At 29.2% G+C, this 15,771-nt stretch overlaps 1 protein-coding gene across 1 annotated transcript in view; it reads left to right on the top strand.

Annotated features, from left to right (window-relative positions):
- Positions 1-15,771, top strand: part of LOC136976879 (focal adhesion kinase 1-like) — a 128,436-nt gene that overhangs the window by 109,619 nt on the left and 3,046 nt on the right. The window contains 3 exon segments of the mRNA XM_067272250.1: positions 5,258-5,413; positions 5,494-5,614; positions 7,922-8,001. Of these exon segments, the coding sequence (XP_067128351.1) occupies positions 5,258-5,413; positions 5,494-5,614; positions 7,922-8,001 (357 nt within the window).

Below are 15,771 nucleotides of genomic sequence, written 5' to 3'. Positions count from 1 at the left end.
AAACCACTTTTGATATATTTGATCAGTCACAGCACCTTTTCCATACACTGCACAAATCCTTTTCTTTTATCTTTCTTGAAATAATACAGCATAATATGCTAAAAATGTTTCCTTTTTTTATTTTATCTTTAATATTAAAATAGCTACACAAAAATTACCAATTTTGATAATTTTTTATTTTTTAAATGCATGCTGATATGTCAACTGTCACCATATGACTAAGCACTACTACAGCCATCTTACAGGAAAAACCGATCATACTTTTTAATTAACCCAATACAAATATCAAACTGCTGCTAAAATGTGATAAGAACCAACTGTTTTTTATCTTTCACTTCCAGGACTTCTAGAAAATTCTGCATTCTTGTTAGTTTTGTTTACTTAACTTTCTTCCAATAGTAAAATTTGACAACAGGAAATTAACTAAGCACTGATTGTTGTTAGGAAACAGTTAGGGAAATACAACTGATAACTTATAAAGTGTACAAGATCGTCAGGGAGAAAATTGGAATGTTTCACTTGGGAATTGTTTACATAAGATATGTTTACTTATTTAATATTCAAATAACATAACTTGTGGCATTTTCAAGGGAAATTTTCTGACTGTTTACTTAAGATAGGTTTTACTGCACTTGTTTTTATTATCGTGTACAAAAGTTTCTGCAATATATAGTAGGTGATTGGTTTCAACAAACTGAAAGCATTTGAACAGTTCAGATGCAAGAAGTAACATATCCATTTTTAAAAAAATTGAAATAAAGAACTAATTTAATGATCAGAAAGAAAGTGTCTTTTAGGTCATTAAATCAGAATTTACTAAAAAAAAAAAAACAGATCTTACATTTGCTTATAAAATATCTTATAATAGCTCAATGCCAAGTAGTAACATTCCACAGTGTAGATTTACTAAAATCAATTTTTTCTTAATGGACATATATTTTGGATCTGAACTCCTCATATGAAAACTATGGGAATAATTAAAAATTAAGAAGAAAGTTGAAATTGGGAAAAAAAAAAATTAAAAGACTAGAATGTTGGTGATACTTTTAATGTTTTAGAGAAAATATAATAAGAAAATATTACTTTTCTTAAAATTGTTGTACTTTTTTCAACTAAATTGTCCTAAATTTTCATACTTTGTTCTTGAGTGCACTGTAAAAATAAAAGTTAGTTTTTACATTGATAAAAGTTATGTAAAAAACTTTAAAAGATCCTCTCAAAAATATTATTTACTGCATAGTTTTAACATTTGTTCATCTTTATTTATTGAAGCATGTGGACTTTTGGACCATCCTGTGTATAAAATTAATTATTTAACAGATTCTGTTACATTGAAATGGGCAAATTTATTTTGTTATTGTTGTTGTTATTGAAGAAAAGTTTACCTTGATTAAAAATGAAATATTACAATAAATGGCTAACATATTTAGTTCAAAAATATTTATAAATTAATTTTAGTGAAGTGTTGCAAGAGCAATAAAAAAATATTTTTTTGAAAATATTTATATTTCATATGATTGCTGTCAATTTAAAAAATTCTTATTAATAGATTTTCATTTAATTCATATTTTACATTACTATTGTATTTGCTTGATCAAATTAATCAGATTCCAGATATAAAATTCGAAACAATAATTATTAATTTTTAGTCAAAAACTAAAATTAATTCAAAATTCTAAAATATTTTTAAGTCTCAAATAATCAAGTTTTGCATTAAAGTATTTCATAGTAGATACTTTTAAGGTTCTTTTCCACTGCAAACAAGTGAGAGCAATAAAGAACAACCATTTGTTCTATTTCAATGCTATTACAGTTGGCATGTTTTTGATTAATAAATGTTTTATTATGTAATTTTTTTCAATGATTAATAAGAAAATATTATAGCAAAAAAGTAACAAGTTTATTCAGGAAAGAAAACAAATCATTCATTTATTCTTTAACTTTTTAGTTCAAATTATTTCTTTTTAAATTAAATGCTAAAAGAATGAATGTATATAGTTTGGTTATCTTGTCTTTATTGAAATGTATGGTTGATCTTATTGACATGATATTTGAGAAAGAAATGTTTTAAAAAGTTAAAGATGCTGTCTTAAGTGACATCTGTTTTTTTCCCCCTCTGCTCTTATGAATAGTTATCACTACCAAAACTTTCCTTGACAAATCATATAGCAAAATGGATGTAAATAGTATTATATCATGGTTAATGATCAAGATGGTTAAGGTAGCTGCACTGGGGACCTGGAATAGAATTTGAGTGAGCAACCCTAGGAATTTTTTGTGGGTGATCCATTCCAGGTATGTCAGGCCCTTCTTTGCCACCTGGTCACCTCATTGTGCACCTGGCCAATCCATGTTTTGTATAGTAGAAAGGACCTTAGTGTTCACAGGATCCAAAATAGAAAAGAAGTATATCTGTCAATTATGTTGTTACTCCTTATTCCAGATGAACAGCAAAACCAAACAAATAGTTCAGTATATTCCATGTAATTTTATGTAGGAGACATAATTAAAAAATTAGAGTCAGTATTCTAAGGTTAAGAAAAATATAATCAATGCTTGAATAATAATATTTATTGTTTTGAAAATTTTAGTTAGATGTTATTGATTGATAAAATTTATATTTCTTTGATAAAACACAAAGATACACATTGAACTAGTTTCACTTCCTGTATTCTTTATTTAAAAATAATGGTATTCTGATCCTAGTTTTAAAAGAGAAGAATCAAAATATTTGTTGTTCAATAAAACTTGTTACCAGATTAACATCTAAAGATAAATTTTAATCTTCAGATGTTAAGTTGGTTTTTTTTTTTATTTGCATAGAATTATTTGCATGCTAGAAATAATTTTATTAATGGCATATAGCCAGTAAAAGTATGAAATTCAATTAAAATGCATGATTGGAAAATAACTGAGTTTTATGTTTTCTGAATTTATATTCAAATATATGATAAATTCAGCGTATTCTCTTAAGTCATAATCAGTTACGCATAGAGAAATGGGCATGGCTTTTGGTTATGTTGTATGCATGCTGGTTATTGCATAATGTTCCCCTGCCTTAATATTTTATTATTATTTATTTATTGTGAATTTAAAGTTTTATTTTAAAATTGAATTTGAAATTATTCCTGGTTTTTTTAAAGCATGTTTATTTATATATGTTGCTTATTTGTTTTATGGCTGTGAATTTATTAGAGCTATAAATATAAGTAATTTATTTAGAATATATTTTTTCTTTAGTTTACACTATTTTAATTTAGATGATCAGTTAAATTATTTAGTATACTAAGTAAATATATTTAATAATATAATAAAATATTTTTAAAATATATTTTAAAAAATTTTCTAATTAAATCATTATATAATATGAAAATATATGAATTTGTTTTTATCATTATAATTAAATTTCTTTTTAAATTAAAGTAGTAAATGAAAATTTTTCTAGTCCTTAGAATAAGATTTAAACTATATTTTTGTAAGTCTTATTTTAATGAGTAAAGATGTGCTAATAAAGCTATTCGTACTGGGATATATAAAAGGTTTTTAGTGTGTTGATTTTTATTATAATTTTGTAATTTGTTCTAATAATTGGAAATCCTGAAAATTTTAAAACAATATTAAGGAGTCAATGTGCAATATAAATGTCTTTAAAAATTAAATATACACTCATTGAGAAAAAAAAAAAAAAATGTTACATATGAAGGTGGCAGTGTTGGAATTGAATTAAGCTTTATTAGCAAAAATGTAATGATGAAGCTAATAAGTGATTTATAATATTATAGCAAAGGAACAGTTTTTTATAGAACAGTGTAATTTAATGAAACTTTTAGTACTTTGTTTGACCTCCTCTTGCCTGGATATATGCAACGATACAGTTAGGACTGGGGCCATCCTACAACAAGTTTAATGAATGTTCTCATTGTAGATCCCTCATATTCGTAGATGGCTGAAACTGGTGTCCCATCTCATCCTATAAATACTTGTTAGATGACAAATCTGGAGATTGTCCAAGTCAAGGAAGTACCATCATTGTGGCAACATGAGAGAAACATTCCTGGAAAACCCTAGCTATGTGTGTGGCCAGTATTATCTTGCTGGAAAATGGTTGTTTGCAGCTATGCTGTGAAAGGCAACAAACAAGAGTTTAGGATTTCCTGAACATATCATTGGACCATCACACCAGTGGTCCTCCACACTCTAACAGAATGGTCAGCCATTCCCAAACAGAACTGGGATTTGTTGCTAAAGATGATACACTGCAGTCCATAGTAGTTCATGCTTCTGTCATGGCACCACAGCCAAAATAGCCAACAATGTTGAGACACTAATGGCAAGATGCATAGTGGTTTCCACTGTACATGTAAATTTGTTGCCTGCCAATGTTCCAGGAAGAGGTAGGGTTTTTAGCAAGGTTTTTATCTCTCTGTATAATGGACAAAGGTGCCATTGCAGCTGATTGTATTTGTTTCATGATCAGATGATCATCTTGCCTGGTGATCTATCTTGCTTGCACATTCCATATTCATCAAATTCTGAATAATTGCTTTTCACCAAAGTATTTGCCAAAGTGTTTGTGACAAGTGCAACACATACACATGCAATTATTTGCTGAACATCAGTTCATTGTGGGAATGATGAATATTTCTCCAAGATCCAGAAAATGAACAATTCTCATACAATAATTTGTCTTTTCACAAACACCAAAAAACTCAATATTTTAAATAAGTTATAAATATAGATTATATGTTAGAAAATAAAAATTATAAAAGTTTTAAAGTAAAAATATATAATACTTCCTCAGTCTGATAAGTCTACTAAAAAAAAGTTTAAGTTTTAAGGAAGTAATTTTTTGCACTAGTCCGTAGACTCCAACATTATCAGATGTGTGATAATTTTACTATTGATGCAATATAAGAAGCCAAAAACAAATTATTTTATGTATTTTTTCAAATAGATCAATTCTGTTACATAAACAGTATTTAAACATTGAGTATATTTGTCAGTTTATTTTTGAAAACAATTTGAGAATGTCATTAAACAATAAATTAATATCACCAGGTTGAAGATATCATTCTGATTTTGTGACAAAATAAATGGTGATTTTTTTTTTTTTTCTAATTATTTGTGTGTAGTAATAGTTAATAAATTGCATTCTGTCTAGATTTTTATAAATATTGCATCTTATTTATTTATATAAAGATTCTTATATAGCAGTTTGTAACAAATTTAAAATTATGACTTTTTTTTTATTTATAAGGAACAAGATCCAGATCAAACAGTTCAAGCAGATCCAGAAAAAATGGAACAATTAAAACAACAATATTTAGAAATGAAATTACAAAAACAGCAGCAAGAATCTGAAGAAGATTCAAAATGGTTAGCTGAAGAAGAAAGCCATTTTATTCCTGTTACTGTAAGACTAATAATGTTTTTAACTATTAATACATGTATAATTAAATTATTATTATTTTTAATATATATATATTTTATTAGCCTAAAAATAGGCTTTCATGTAGTGAACCATCTCAGAGTTCTGATACTGAAAGTGTTGAAATTGATGGATTGCCAGGATCACCTATTAGTGATGGTGATAGTATTGAACCTCTTAAACCATGTAAGATGATGATAATTAAATCTTTATTCTAATTATTAGACAGTAATCTTTCAATATACAGTATATCGGTTAAACTTTGACGTAGGTAGGAATATAAGAAATTAAGTGTTCTTAATATTTTCATTGCAAATACATTATTGCAATAAATAAGTTCTGACAATAAGAAAAGTAACAACATCTTACATATAGTATGTGTATTACTTGTTATAAGTGGTACATGATGTGGTCTTACCTATATAAATAATTAGATCTGTTAGATATTCCAGTCATTTTTAACCACAAAAAATATATGATGAATAATTGTTTTATGGACATAGACAATTCCATCAATTGAAATTCATTGGGAATGGAAATGGTGTAACATCTGTATAGATGCATGAAAATGATGCAATGATACAAGTATTGTGAATGAACATTTGGGTTTTGACAAAGTTTGCAACTGTGTGTCCCAAAACAATTTTCTGAAGATCAAAAATACTTGCATAATGCTGTTTCTCTTAATTGATTAAATGTAATGCTGGGAAGGGGTTGATTTCTTGTTCTCTGTTGTCATTAGAGATAAAATGTGGATATTATCAGCCATTTAAAGTTGAAGTTAATTATCTGGAAGCACTCATCATTACATGTTAATAATGAAAACTAAAGTGTTTCTCCAATCATTGACAAATGGGAAAAATTGAGTTTTTTCCAAATGCCAATAACTATGTTTTAGGAATATTAGATACTTCTGCTTATCAGTGACTTACAGAAGAGAAAATATGCAACTCATTTTCTAGAAACACTAGATTACAAGAGATCTGTTCTTCTTTCTTGTAAAATTTGGCTTCTACATATCCACGTGTTGCTCTTCTGTGGACCAGAAGTGAAAAATTCTTTTTCACTTATCATACAATCTGGATTTTGCCTCAATGCATTTCTATCTCTGTTCTTAGATGAAGAGACATATGGTATAAGCCAATTTTAAACAAATGAGATAAAACATTAGATCCATCAGTGATTAAATGTCTAGATTTTTGACAAGAAACTGAAAGACTTACAAGTAATTGTTTGATTTAATATTTCTGCAAGTGTGTGAATGTAAAAAGTAAGGGAAAGATGCATATTTTCTAAAATGAGTTATGATTTTCTTGTGGTACTGTGCTTTTTATAAATAAAAAATTAGAGAAATTTATTTTCTGATATTATTTCATATTTATTTCCAGTTTTAACTATTAGGTTTGGCAGAAAAGAAATTTTTCAAAATTAAATTAAGAACAACTTGTTTTTTTTTTAAACCAAGTATATAATTTCTGGCTGTTAGAACATGTTGATTCTAATGATACATTCTGTTCAGATTCTTAAGATGGGATCAGTTTCTCCAAAAGAATGTTCAAATCACATTAAAAAAAGTATACTTCTTAATATTAAAGACAAACAATTGCTGGATTTTATAAGTTTATAATATTGATTCCTTAATATTGTCTAGCATATTTATTTCTTAAAATTTACAAAAATTTAAGAAAATTCTTAAATAGACAATAAAAACATGTCTTCTTACTTGTCCTTTCACATTCTCATCAGGAAAATAACAGTTCCACAGCAGAGTCGACTTTTTATTTCAGGTTACTTGTTCACCTCAATATGTAAAAACGTTAAAAGATTCCTCTGGCAATGGAACAATATTAAAAAATAAATACATTTGAACCAGGGCAAAAATTTTTAAACTTTACAAAATTTAAGAAAATTCTTAAAATGTTTTTACATATTGAGGCAGATGAGTAGCCTGAAATGAAAGGTCGACTCCACCATGGAACTGTTATTTTTTCATGAGCATGTGAAAGGAGAAGTGAGAAGACATTTTTTTGTATTGTCTATTTAAGAATTTTCTTAAATTTTGTAAATTTTAAAAAATTTCAAATAAATTCAGTAGTTAAACAAGATGTTAGAATAAGAATATCATTATTATGCAAAGCACCATCAAGAATAATGTTTGTAGTGTTTCCTTGTTCCTTGATCTATTATTTTTATTATATAGATTAAATATTTTTATAATACATGCACACTTAAAAGATCATTATAAATCAAAATTGATAAACAGTTTAATATTATTGATGTCACTATATTTAGAATATAATACTCATATTTAGCTTTCAAATTTCATCACAAATTAAAGATAAAATCAATTTTATCAGTTTACATACATAAAAAAATACATATATGCATTATATATCATTAAATTATATGTGAAATGACTATATTTCTGATTTTAATCAAAGTATTTAAAATTTTGTTTGTTTGAATACTTATTTTATTTTCTTATTTTAATAGTAAAACAAGATATTTCTTTACCAATTAATAATCCTGAATTACCAAATGGGCATTCTGAATCATCACCAAAAAGAACAGAGGTAAGATTATCTTTATAGGCATATTTTGATGTAGTATATTTCAAAAACTTTCTGGTTTTATTTCTTAACCTTAAATGTTATGTAAATTTAATAAACTTTACTCATATTTTTGACAAAACTATGTCTTGTTTATAAAATCATACTGCCTGCTGGCTTACCAGCTTAGAGGTACGAAGGAGTACATGTCAAGAGTTGCAATTTGGCACAGAGTATTAAGTCCCCAAATCATGCGTGCATTAAAAAAAAACCAGGCTTGTAGGTACTCGGGACCAAGAACCGATTCAAAATAAAATTCAAAATGGCGACACTCTTTACAAACAGGCAGTAATGTGAGGTTTGTGCATGCATTGCTTGTTGGGAAGTTGAAAATGCGAACGTTGCGAAATCAAATTTTGACAAATGGCTACATTGGGAAATTTGAAATGAGGAATTGAATTTCGACAAATGAATTTTTGAAAAAACTCATTTACCTGTCCCATGTTATTCCTGACATATCTGTTGCCTCGTGCTGACCTTGACTAGTTGACCCGAGATATCTTGTTTCAGCATCGGAATGTTTTTCAAAGTAGATGGCACTAGTCGGTATAATTTTATATTACAACTAACTTTCGAAATATAATTTGTTTTTTTTTTTTTTACATTTATTAATATATATATATTGTTTGTGCAAAATAATAAAATAATTTTGGATGATACAATAGCCACGATTATTTTTTTTCAAAAACGGGAAATTTTTGTTAGGCATCAGCAAAAATTCAACCAGGAGCAACATGCAACAGAGAAAAATTTCGAAATTGGATAGGTTCATTTCACTGAAAATGCATCATGGACAACCTCGTGGCCGAGGCCAGCGAAGTTTCCAAGATTGCACTCAAAACCAGCAATACCAAAGAAGATTGGAGAATGAGAATGAGACTCGCCATGAGCATCAAAGTGATTCTGCTTAGCAGTGAGTCTTCAAGACATAGTCTTGTCCCAAATATGGCTTTGCCGTTTTACTTGTTTTAATAGAGCATTGATTGGTTTGTAGCAAATTTTCCATCAGATATGAATTTGTTTTTGAACATATCATTGCTGAATAATTAGAAATTTTGTCATTCATAAAATGATGTATACTTTCTGGAAAAATAACAATTGTTATTCACTTGTGCCACTAACTATAGGTGGCATATGAGTCGACTAAAATGGATGCCATAAAGGGTGTAGTGTGCCTGTTAACATAGACAACACACAAGTGACTCTTGTTTTTAATAACTTTTCTCTCTGTAGTGAAAATGTTTTATCCCCACATTCTTGTCCTACATAAACAACTACAAAATCAACTGAGATTAATGTCATGATGATTTCACTTTGTGACATTTTAGAATATGTGGATGATTGAAAAAGATGTCTTATATAAGGAGAGGAATTACTAAAACAGATAATTTGCTGTGGCATTAAAGAAAAAATACATAAGACAAATGACGAGGATGGTTGCCCAGTCAAAATAAAAATTTTCGCTCTCTGCTTATCTAGTGTTGTTTCAAAGAAACCTCACGAAATCACATTAAATATAAAGTGGAGTTTAGAACTCAATAAATATTTGATAACATCTATTCAGTGTACTTGCATAGCAGGAGAACCAAGATATACTGTAAGCATTCAATAGGGACACTGCCTCATGTAACAGGTAAAACACTCAAATAACTAATAGGTGTTAGTTGTATTAGTATGAAGAAGATATAAACAAGTACTTTGGAAGATCTAAGTTGTACTGATCTTGAGCAGTATTGGAGCAAAATGTCAAGCAGGTTTGATAGTAGATATGGAACTTGTAAATTAACACCCATAATGTTTATGTAAATAATACAAAAATGATGATGCAACAAATTAAAATAAAGTCATTTTATTTTATTCAGTATTTTATTCATAATTCACAAAGAAAGATATTTTCTTACAGATTTATGCAAAATAATTATAGAGTTAAGCACTAATAATTTTATAAACATATTGTTATTTTTTTGTTTTGGAATAAAATGTTTTGTCCCTACTTGTGTTTGAGTTCTTTATCTTAATTGAAAAACGAAAATGAGTAAGCCTTATTAACTATGAGATTATGAAAAAAAGGTATTAAATTGTTGTTTAATACTGCTTCATTCATTATATAGAGTCAAAATGAAAATGTTCACGCCACTCTTCAAAATTTGTCATCACCCAATATTGGTCTAGATCAGTGGTTCCCAAACTTATTATGCCCACAAACCCCTTCTCATAGCAAAAACCTGACCATGAACCCCAAGTGAAATAACTCTATACAACTGCATTATAGCAAAATTTCAAATTTAACTTTGATGTCTTGGATGGTGAATGGTGACATAAAAATAAAATATAAATAAAACATTTTTATATTTAAAGTAGTATTTATTCAAATTATAAATTTTGTTTTAAAACACAAAAGCACATTATTTTTTTAATGAGATGAGTGAATCTGATGGGATGATATGAGATTATTTATGTTCAGCTCAATGTTCGTGAGTAACATTCGTAAGTCTCCACGAGTACTAATTTGCAGTTAATTTCCTTTTTTTTTGTGATGAGGTTCATAACTGCACGTTCTACTAAATGGGAAGACAGGAAAGCAATCAACAGCTTCTTTACAGTGGCCCATAATGCAGAATATAAAATTGGTATTTGTTTTTGTAACCAGAATTTGTGGCATCCTTGTTCAAACATTGGTTTCAGCTCCTCATTTGTGAATAATTCAATAAGTTCCTCCTGTATTAGTATGGCTTCATCTGAGTTTGTGGGTCTACTTGCAAAAGGGTGCAACACCCAATCGGGGATATCCAAGTGAAGAATATCTTCAAATCTTTGGCTCAGGTCAGAATGAAGAGCTGTTAAGTGTTGACAATAAACAAGCAAATCATCATCTTGTTTTTGCAATATTGAAAGATTTGGAAACTGAGAGCATTCTCCTTTCCCCAAGTTTTGTTTGTGTAAAAAAAGTTTTGCAACAAATGCAGATATTATACTTTTAGTTTTGATTAAATTTAATTGATCATCTTGTTACTTCAAATTGGTTAAATTTGGCAAATAAGTCAGTCATATATGCTATGTCATTTTTTGAATTAATTAAATTGAGCCGCAAATCATTGTCTTTGCTGTCCAGGAATTCCAACACAATCAAAGAATGCATAAAATCGATTCAAACATGCACCTTTAGATAACCAATGAACTTCCGTGTTAGTAGTAAACGATTATAATCTTCATCATTTTCTAAACAAAGTTGAGCAAATAATCTCTCATTTAAGGCATTCCTTCTGATTTTATTAACTGCCCAAATGACATAATCTAGTGAGCCATGCAAGCATTCACTAAGGTTTTTGGCAACTAAATGGTGTAGGTGAATGACACAATGTGCAGATAACATATTTGGTTTAGCTTGTCTCAAGTATGCCAGAAAGCCTTGGTGTCGTCCTACCATTGCCAGAGCACCATCAGTAGCAACGGAGAGGATTACTCAAGGGTACATCTTTTGCATCGAAAAATGTTTTTAATTCATTAAATATTGTTTCACCTTTTGTATCAGTTTCCAAACATTGGGCAAATAACAATTCTTGGAAAATATTCTCATCTTTTACAAATCTTACTTAAGCTAAAAGTAATGCTTCATTTTCTGGCAAAGTTGCCTCGTCAAGCTGTATAGAGAATTCAGATGTTTTTAACATAAAGAATTTTCTGCGGACTGAACCATTTCATCAGTCTTCTTTGCACCATATTATTTATTACTCAGTGGACTTCTTATATAATATTAGAAGCTGGTTTATGCAGCATGGTGCATATTACTTCACTTTCAGCTGGTAGAATGAGTTCTTCACCAATGGTGTGCAGGTTTCCAGACTTTGCAATCAGTAAAGAAATGTTATAAGAAGCATGCACTCCATTGTCATCTCACTCAGATGTTGTCACAAAGACTTGTTTCAATGACAGTGTTTTCAAATATTTTTCTTTGATTGTTTTAAAAAAAGATAAAGATTTATCTTTTTTGTCTCTATAGACTTTTGTTAAACGTTCCTTAAGCTTGGTTTAGCTTAAGGTTTTGTTAAATTTGGCATTGTTTGGCAGGTTTCATTGATTTGTTTGACAAAGTTTTATTGCATAGAAGGCACATAGGTAAAGTATTATTTGTTGGTAATGGAATAAAGCCATATTTTAAATATTCAACACTATATTGTCTGCATTTTTTCTTCGGCTCACTCATATTATTATTTGTAAAAAAGGGCACAAATTTAAGATACAAGAAAATAAAACAAATTATTTCTTTGCAAAAACCACTATTTATTCATAAAAACTTCTGTTTCTTGTTGTTTGCAAAGAAATAATTTATTTTAATTTGAAAATGGAATAATACTACAAAGTAACTCTCAAATTATTTAAGATGTAAGGGTAAAATTGTAAGTAATAATTAATAAATAATAAAATAAAATATTGGTAAATATTATATAATAAAACTATTAAATAAATTAACTTTAACAAAATTGTGGTTGTAATCTATTCTATTTCTCGACCTCTACGGCTTTCTTCATCTCCACAGTCCCCTTTTCCCTTTCTCAAGTCTGGAGCACTGCCCTGTCCTTCCGTCTGCTCTGAGATCTTGACCAAGAATGGCTCTTCTGTTAGCAGTTTTGCCTCAGGCTTCCTCCTTTCTTTTGTTTCCCCCAAAATTCGGAGAAATGATAATCCCCCCTATCTTTTTGTTCTATCAAGAGTTCTGAGAAGAGATAATCCCTCCTTAAGGCAGTAAGAGTTAATAAAGAAGTTTCTAGAAAGAAGTTATGACAAAAAGGGAAGAACTGAATATAACGAAAATATAACTAAAATGCATATAACAATATGGCTGATGGCCACAGTATAATTTTACTTGTGAATTTAATATACAAGAAGATATCAAATGTGTTCAAAAATACTTACATAATGTACTCTATCTTGTATAATTTTTTTTATTTTTACAAACTTTCTGTTCAAAACTTGGAAAATTTGTTGTATGCACTTCACATCATGCACAAAACAGAATTAAATTGTTGATTAGATGCACAACTCGTCTAGTGTCATATTTTAGACAAGTTATTGCATGTTACGGAGAGAGTCCATTCATGTTCAAACCTGCATAGATAGGTGGCCACAGTCGGCTTGACTCTCACTGTGCAATCTTGTCATTACTTGTATTTTGTATTTTATGTATACCTATATACTTATATTTTACTCAGAATGTAAAAATGGCTACCAATTTATTTATAGCTATTTATTTTTAGCTATCCTAATAATGAAAATGGATCACAATTATTTTACTTTATATTAAACTTTTCACAGACCACCTGACGTTGTCCATGCACCCCCAAATTAATTTTAATTTGCCACAGACCCCCAAAGTGGTACCAAGGACCCCTGGGGGTCCGTAGGAACCACTTTGGGAACCACTGGTCTAGATAAATTTACCATACCACAAATAATGGTTAGAATTTTGTCAATGTGTGGCAGTAAAGTCTAGTCTAATTTTTGTTTTAAAACAGCAAATAGTTACATTCTCTGAATAGTACATTCAGCATGTACAGTACCTTGGCCTTTGCTATTTCTGCAGTTTTCAGTGCATCATGCTTGCTAAACTGATTTTGCTTTCTTGCAAATGGTGGGCATACTAAACCTATAGCTTTAGCAGAACAAGCGTCTTTTATATGAAAACCTTTATCCATCATTACTTGATCTGCATAAGGATCAAGTAAAGTTAACGAATTTGATTCTCAAATATGGCTTTGTCAGATGCCCTACCTCCATATGCTTTATTTAAATAGGTGATAAGACCAGATAGTGCGATTCCAACTAATACTTTAAGTCTGCTTACCATAGTAATGGGAGTAAGTTAATATTCTGCAACTAATACACTTTGATTTTTCAACCAAAACTTCAGTGCAATCCAAAACCGCACAAACTTTGCTGTATTTTTGAAAGCACAAAGGTAAGTTTTTCATTATCTCTTCTTTGGAAGGCCACACAATCGCAGCACCTAATACTTGGCCAGATAAGCAATAATATTGAAAAATATTTTTCTACATGTCACAGAAATTTGAAATAAAACTGAAACACAAGCAAAGGACAAGGCCAGTTTTAACTTCATCGTAACAAGAACAATTTTGACTTTAGTAGACATTGTAGTAGGCTTACAAGCAGTATTGTTTGGCTGCAACTCACTAACACAGGCAGAGATAGTATCAAGCATTTTAAAACTGTTTAAACCTGTGAAAATATTCAATTCATTGTCTGATTTTATTAAGTCAAACACAGTAAATTTTAAGGTTGAATCTAAAAGTATATTTACTTGAATTCTTTTTTCCATTAAAATATCCTTCTCCTCTTGAATGTTGGATTTTTCACTTAAATTTAAGAGTGCCATAGCTGCATCTTTTTCTGTTTGTGATACTGATGTCATATCTTCATCCTCCTCTATTTGTGATGTCATTTGTTGATCTGTACATGCACGGCAGTCAATACATGATTTAGACCCGGATATACTGGGCTGTGACTGTTTCAAAATATTGGTGTCGTTATTAGGTTGATATGTAGATTTTTCCTTGATAGAAGTTTTCTTATTTGCCAGTTGCAAACCTAAAAATTTATTGAATTCAATCATTTTAAGATCTTGTTTTGGCATAGCATTATTAAAGAAATGCTTCTGACATAAATTATAAGGCTTTTATTACTTCTGGTGACTGCTTTAGTTGAAATATGAAAATTAAAAAACATAATTCACCTATACACACCGGGTTAATACTATTCAAATCTCCTGTAAACCTTGTAACCGGTGCAATCAAAGTTCGTACGCGAACGTTTTCGATTCCTCACTAATTTTTATCTGTTAAGAGGATATTATTCGATTTAACGGTTGAAAAAGAAAATTTCGCTTGAAGAAGGACCTAGTGAGGGGCCGAAAACGTTTGCGTACGAACTTTGACTGCACCGGTTACAAGGTTTACAGGAGATTTGAATAGAATTAAGAAACAAATCTTTATTTCATATTTCTTGTCTTTTTTAGGTATGAATGGACCTAATCAAGCAATCTGTTTTGAGGTGGTTGTATCAGTATGTTTTAGTTGGATACAAATTAGGTTTTAAATAATGACGAGCACATGGTAAACCTATGAAAACATAAGTACTGTATGTGATAATAGTTTGATGCACCTTTAGACTTACATCCAAATACACAGCAATACTTATTATTTACCATTGTAGGTTGAACACTTTCTAATTCTTACTGACCAGACTTTATACTCATAGCAGCTGCCATTATGTAGTTTGCACTAATACCACTAGGTGTCAGATCAATCGTTGGCACAAGCAAATTACTAATCCAGCTGAGATAGGTCTAGCTTCATATGATTATTTTTCTAATAGCAAAAGACTGTTTTAAAAATGTTATTTTGGAATGCAAGAAATTGCAATTATTTTAATAATGTTAATAAAAATTTTTGAATGTTTTCCTCATGGTTTTATGTGATGGAAAAAATTGAAATGACAGAGAATGCTACAATTAACTAAATTCATATTTAAAGTAACTATATTGAGAAACTTTCATGACAACCTGTATTAAAACTTGTTTAAATTTTATCTACATGTATTATTATAAATACATAGGTAGATTCTGTTAACAGAGTAAATTGATCTACAAACTTTTCATAAAATTAGTATTTATGTAAAAGAAAATACTTTTATTTCACTTAGTTTTTGTTGCAGATTGGA

The sequence above is a fragment of the Centruroides vittatus genome, unplaced genomic scaffold, assembly GCF_030686945.1.
Source record: "Centruroides vittatus isolate TY-2023 unplaced genomic scaffold, ASM3068694v2 contig_426, whole genome shotgun sequence".
In the NCBI taxonomy this organism is placed as follows: domain Eukaryota; kingdom Metazoa; phylum Arthropoda; class Arachnida; order Scorpiones; family Buthidae; genus Centruroides; species Centruroides vittatus.
This window is presented reverse-complemented; position numbering and strand designations above follow the sequence as displayed.